This window comes from Bison bison, unplaced genomic scaffold (assembly GCF_000754665.1).
Source record: "Bison bison bison isolate TAMUID 2011002044 unplaced genomic scaffold, Bison_UMD1.0 scf7180017864285, whole genome shotgun sequence".
NCBI classification, from domain to species: Eukaryota; Metazoa; Chordata; class Mammalia; order Artiodactyla; family Bovidae; genus Bison; species Bison bison.
In genome coordinates, this window is record NW_011494857.1 from 656,222 (window position 1) to 662,053 (window position 5,832).

Below are 5,832 nucleotides of genomic sequence, written 5' to 3' on the forward strand. Positions count from 1 at the left end.
CGTCTATTCCTTTATTGTTTTCTCCTGGGAGCATGTCTTTCCTAAATCATGGACACAAGGATCTTGTCTCAGATTCTGCTTCTAAGAGAATCTGACCTCAGATTCATGACACATCTGATTTTTCTCATCTCCAGTCAGAAGTCAAGGGTCTGGCAGACTATTCTCTCTCCCCACTCATCCCTGTATCCCTGTATCCACATCCAAAAGAGCAGAGACCACCTTCCAGGCTCCCCAGCAACAGGCAGCCATCTAGTCGGTGAGATGTGGGGGTGATAGTGTGGAACAAAAACATCCATGAGGTCTCTGAAGGAAGCATCAAGCAGCTTGTTTGTCCTGGTCAGCAGCAAACGAAACCTCTTTGCTCCCAACAACACAAGTACAGAGGGGATCATATGGAGATCAGGTAGAAGTTAGGAGGTTGGCATGTCAGCAACAGTGGAGGGGCCAAGTGGAGATGAGAGTTACCTCCGATTTTGTGTCTGTGGTGGGAGGGGCTCTGCTAATTGTTCCAACCACCTCTGCCCACCCCCCCACCCCCACCCCACCACACACACACACACACACAGAGCCTATCTGTGACCTCTCCATCCCCACCAGTTCGCAGTCCCTGGAAACCCCAAAATCCATCACCATGGATCCTCCAGCAGGTCCCACAGCCTGGTGCCACTGGAATCAGATAAGTCAGCAGAGAAAATGCTGGGGGCTGGTGGGCCACAGCCCAGCGAGGGACCCCCACTCAGAGCCTCCAGCCAATCCAAGAAGTCTGTCGGGCCCCTGGGAGAGGGGGACGGGGAATTCGTGGGGGACGGAAGTGAGGAAGAGAAGACAGAAGAGAGGCCTTCAGAGTCCGGGGAGGGGGACAGCATGTCGAAGGAGCCCGGGAAGTCCAAGGGGATGGCGGGCAGCGGGTCTGCAGGGGAAGAAATGCAGCGTTAGCTTAGGAAGGCAGAGGTGCGGACCCCAGCTCCCTATTTGTCCTTTCCAGGAGTCTAGGTCCCCAGACCACTCCTCCCTAAGACCCAGGAATCCAGAACCTTGGACCCCGTCTCCCTTTTCCTCAAATCTAGGAGTTCGACTCTTACCCTCAGGCTCCACCTGATCCTCCAGGATGTCATCAATGCCCCGGTTCGGAAGCAGCTGCGGACAGGGAGCAGCAGCGTGAACCTGGGACTCCAGCCTCATCCTGTCTGAGACCCTAGGCCCGCTCACTCTCACCTGCGCTCTGCGGATCGCTTCCTGCAGCTCCTCCTCCAGGGTCAGGGCTGTTGAGGCCGGTGCTGAGGAAGGGACTGGCACTGGAGGTGGAGTTGGAGCCTGAGCCGTCGTCGCAACCCGAACCGGAGCCGAAGCCGAAGCAGTCACCAGGGTTTCCGCGGCACGTGGAGGAGGCGGCGAATGAGATGTTGGACTCAGCTTGAACTGGAACCGCGAGGGGTAGTTTCTATAAGCCGCGCCCACTAGGGAGTCAACCCCACCCACTCGCCGTCTGTGGTTCCACCCCCTGGCCTGCGCCCCGCCCTTCACCCATTGACCCCACCCCTTCGGCCACGCCCCTTCTTTCATTGGCTTCTCTTCTCCTAAGATCCTCCCCCTTGGCTCTTAACCACGCCCCCACACTTTATTGGCTGTTCTTTTCTCAGCTTGCCGTCCCATCCCGCTTTGACTTCTCTTCATTGGTCCACGCACGCAGCCCCGCCCTCACCGAGCACGCACTCCGGGCGGCTCCCAAAGCCTTGGGCCTGAAGCGAGGCCAGGGGGCGCCCGCCGCACTGTCCTCGCGCCGAGCCTTCGGCCGTTCGCGGGGCGGGGCGCCGCCGCGCATGCGCTCCAGAAGCATTGACTTGGTCCCCGACACCGGGAGGCCCCGCAGCCGCAGCTGCTGCCGGAGCTCTGAGACCTAGGGTGGGAGGCGGGGAGAGGACGTGCTAGGCGGGCTCCGGGGCGCAGGTGGGGGTTTGCTGGGGCTGAACATTTGGAACCCGAGAGAGGACGAGCTGGGGACCCGGATCTCCAACGGAGCAAAGGCTGTAGGGTTAGATGTCTGAACCTCGAAACTCCCCAAACTCACCGTCAGCTCCTCCAGTTTGAGGGTCTGAAGTTCCAACTTATGTGGCAGGGGCGAGGGGCTGGGGACTCCTGGTGGGGAGGGAGTGAGGGGTGTGGGCTTCATCCTGGCGATAGTTTCGAGGGGGAAACAGAGATTAGAAGGACCAGAGAGAGGAAAGGCATTCTGGAGTCCTCAAAAACATGGGTTCATGAAGATGCGGGAAAGTGAGGGACCCGAGTTATGGGGCTCTGAGCGAGCAAGCACGGGAGGCTAGTTCCCATGCCTGGGAGAAGAGGAACTGAGGGGAGAGGGCCAGACTCTTAGGTAGGAGGTCAGGATTCCTGAGAACTGAAGGAAGAGGGGATTGAGGACCTGAACTCTTGGGTCCTGGAGGAGGAGGGAGCTGGCGGCCTGAACTTCCCGGAGAACAAAAATGGGGGTCATACCTAGGAGGTGGCTGCTGTGAGGTTGTCCCTTCCCACAGAGGCGGTCCAGGGGGATCCAAGGGCGACCCTTCAACCTGGGGGTCTGCCCTGTACCCTTGTCTTGGCTCTGGGGGTATGTACTGGTGGTATGTCAAGTTCCCCTTGGGCTTGGGCTCCCTCCAGTGTTGGGAGGTCTTGGGAGACTCCTGAAAGAGCAGGTATGATGTCATATGCTTCTGCTCTGTTCCTGCTCTCCTGTCCCAGAGCCCCATGCAAAGTATGGGGTTTGCTTGTTACCATCACAGAGAAGCACAATGGGAAGCAGCAAGGAGGACCAAGGCTAGACTCTCAGGGGGACTTCCCTTCACCCTGATAGAGACTCACCTTCTTCAGGGACCAGCAGGGTTTCGGCTCAGGAAGAAGGACTTCAGGGTTGAAGAGGAAAGGGGCTGGGCCCAATGGGGAGGCAGGGGCCAGAGCCAGAGCCGGATCTGCAGCTGAGATCCATGGATCAGGATCCAAGACCGGAGAGGCGGTGAAGGACCCCGAGAGGGCTGCGGGCAGCAAGCCAGGCAGGGAGAAACAAGGCTGTGTGGGAAGGAGGGCCCTGGAGGCCCCAGCCCCCAAGTGCAGAAGGATACGTGGGGAGTGAAAACCAAGTGGTGGGAGCTAAGTGCCGGGATTCCTGGATCTAAGGGCAGAAGCACAAGGGATCCAGACTTTTACATTCTCAAGAAAGGCAGGAATCTCATACTCAGCCATCAAGGGGTGTGGTAACAGGATCCCAGATTTCTGAGGTTTTGCTGGGAGAAGGGTGGAGCCAGCACTCTGGGTTCTTGGGGAGAGAGAGGAGCTGAAAGTCACATCCTGAGATTTGCATGTGTGCCAAGTGTGGAGTCTGGGATGCCTATATTCTCCCAAGAAACAAGATCTGGATTCATGCATTTCACTGGAGTGGGAAAAGCCCAAGGGCAGGAAGAGAAGCTCCTAGCCAGTGGGGCAGTTGGGGATCTGTACCCGTGGGTCCTGGGGAAGGACAGGAGGGGACCACAATGAACCCTGGGGCGTAGAGATTGGGCTCAGGAACCAAAGCAAGATGTGTGGCAGCTGCCCCCCCAAGGGTGCCCTAAGGGAAGTGGGACCACCATTCCCTCCCTTTCAGGGCCCACACTTACTCGGGTCCTGATACCGTCTGTGGATCCGAAGCTGAAGGACTGTGGAAGGAGTGGGAGGAGAGAGGCGGGAAGGGAGTGTCCAAGAGCCTGGCCTGGCAGGCGAGTGTGAGCTGCAGTTGTTGGCGGGACATGTGTGTCCAGCCCCCTTACACACCCTGTACAGGCGGGTGGGCAGGCAGCCTGCTCCCTTCCCGGGCCTCCTGCCTGCTCCCTGCCAGCACGGCAGCGAAGGCCAGAGCTGTTCTGGGGCGGGGAGCCAGCCAGCATGCAGGCAGGAGGCAGCCTGCCCCCTCCCCCACCTGCCCCCTTCGCAAGCCTGCACCCACCCTATCCTCTGCCCAACTGCCATCTGAGTATCTGTGCTTCGTTGCTTCCTTTTATCTGCGCATCCCGCTTTGCACACGCCCACTCCCTACTTCTCAGCCTCCCTTCAGTCACCCCTTTTGCACACCAACCTCTAAACACGTATTTACCTAGGCTCTAGTCTTGCACTTATACCACTTTTATACACTAGAGCCCTTTGTTGCTCTTCATCCTTGCCTCACCATCTTGGCACGCGCCCCGCCACATTAACACACTTGGTTGTCCACTAGGGATTTCACCCCCAGTTTTGTAGCCAGGATCTCTCTTTGCATGTTTCTTTGTGCACATGTACTCTTGCACACTCCTTGCTCTCTGGTTCCTGGTGTCTTTGCACCCACCCAACCACAGAAGCAGACTCGTCCGCACCCTCAAGCATGCTGTGTCTACTCCGGACTTGGCCTCCAGGTGTGCACCCACTTGCACACTTTCCACCTGCTGCTGAGACCTGAAATGCCACATTTGACACTTACAAGGCTAGAGAGCTCACTGTCCCCTCGCCCGCAGTTCCACTCCAAAGTCCCCACTCTGGACACTCTTCTGCTTTGAGCACTTGTCACTTTAAGCCCCTGTTCCTTTGCGGTCCTAGGTCCTCTGCACACCCACTCCTGGCCACCCACTCCCCACTCTTCACGTGAGCATTGCATCAGCCATTTGCACACTCACTGTCAACCAGAACTCCACCCCTTTGCTGGGGCCTCCTTTCTACACAAATAATGTTTTGCATGGAAAACACATGCCTCTTGGGGATCACCTCCCCACATTGCCCCGCGGTGCATACTCCCAGGTTGAGAATATATTCCCAGGACCAGGAGGCTCCCTTCCCGACGCGCACAGAAAGAAATCTCTCACCAGATCGGAACTTGGACCGAATGATTTGGGAGCGCTGGGAGGAAGCCGCCAGGGTCATTGCCAAGGCTGGGATGGGGATCTGGACTGTGTGGGGGGAGGGGGGAGGCAGGGTCAGAGTGGAGGTCAGGAGGCGTCCCCTGCGTGTGAACGCAGCAGGGAAAGGGCCTGAGGAACCTAGAGAAGGAGCGGCCTCGGGCCATACCTTCTGGATCCTGGGAGTGGAGGGGACTGGGGGCCCAGACTCCTGGGTGTGAGAGAGGACACGCCGAGGGCCCCAATTCCTGGACCCTGGGGAAAGAAGCACCTGAGGCCCGGGACTCCTGGGTCCTAAGAAGGAGGGCACTGGTGGCCTGGACTCCGGGTCTATGAAAGGAGATGGAGGGAAAAGGGGAAGAAAGGCAGGAACTCTAAGGGGCCTAGAATCCAACAGCCTTGATCAAGAAGGGAAGCGAGGATCCCACAGGACCGTAGGGAGTGGAAGGGTCTCTGACACTTGGATTTGAGAAGAGTGCGGAGGCTTGGGTGGGCGTCAGCCATCACGGTTTGTGGGGAAGGGACTGGGATCACAGAGGTGACAGGAGAGTTAAGGCGGCTTCCCCTCCCAGCCCCTATCCCAGGGGCTTCTCACCAGGTGGACTCGGCGCAGCGGTGCTCTAGAGTGGGTCGAGTCGGGTGGTCAAGGCTGGTGGCCGCAGGCTCCGCCCTACCAGCCTGGGACCGCCTCGGACCCACCCTTTTGGGGGCGTGTCGGGAGCGGGGGCGGGGGGGGCGGGTAGACAGGAGCTCCTCCTGGCATCCTGAGAAGGGGAGGGAGCACGGGCTGGGAGGGGCTGGGGCGGGGCGGACCTCGGGGTTCCCAGCTCGCTCCTCCTCCGCGTCCTGGGGCTGCGGGGTCGACTGGGCAGCGGCGGGCAGACTGACAGAGGCAGGTGCCAAGAGAGGAGCTCGGGATGAGTAGCAGTGGCAGGTGGTC

At 59.1% G+C, this 5,832-nt stretch overlaps 1 protein-coding gene across 6 annotated transcripts; it reads right to left on the bottom strand.

The window, feature by feature from the left end:
• Positions 1-7: 7 nt before the first annotated feature.
• MAMSTR (MEF2 activating motif and SAP domain containing transcriptional regulator) lies at positions 8-5,560 on the bottom strand. Of its 6 annotated transcripts, none has more exons than XM_010849567.1 (9): positions 5,488-5,560; positions 4,860-4,943; positions 3,648-3,686; positions 2,857-3,026; positions 2,494-2,678; positions 2,069-2,171; positions 1,703-1,897; positions 1,083-1,419; positions 8-910 (listed from the first exon to the last, which is right to left on the bottom strand). In XM_010849567.1, the coding sequence occupies exons 2-9, from the start codon at positions 4,915-4,917 to the stop codon at positions 627-629; spliced, it is 1,371 nt and encodes a 456-aa protein (XP_010847869.1). In that variant the 5' UTR covers positions 4,918-4,943; positions 5,488-5,560; the 3' UTR covers positions 8-626. The 6 variants fall into 6 exon arrangements, with proteins under 6 accessions (XP_010847869.1, XP_010847870.1, XP_010847871.1 ...); XM_010849568.1 differs by having other exon boundaries at positions 5,062-5,518; XM_010849569.1 differs by having other exon boundaries at positions 1,083-1,137; positions 1,216-1,419; positions 4,860-5,518.
• Positions 5,561-5,832: the final 272 nt, after the last annotated feature.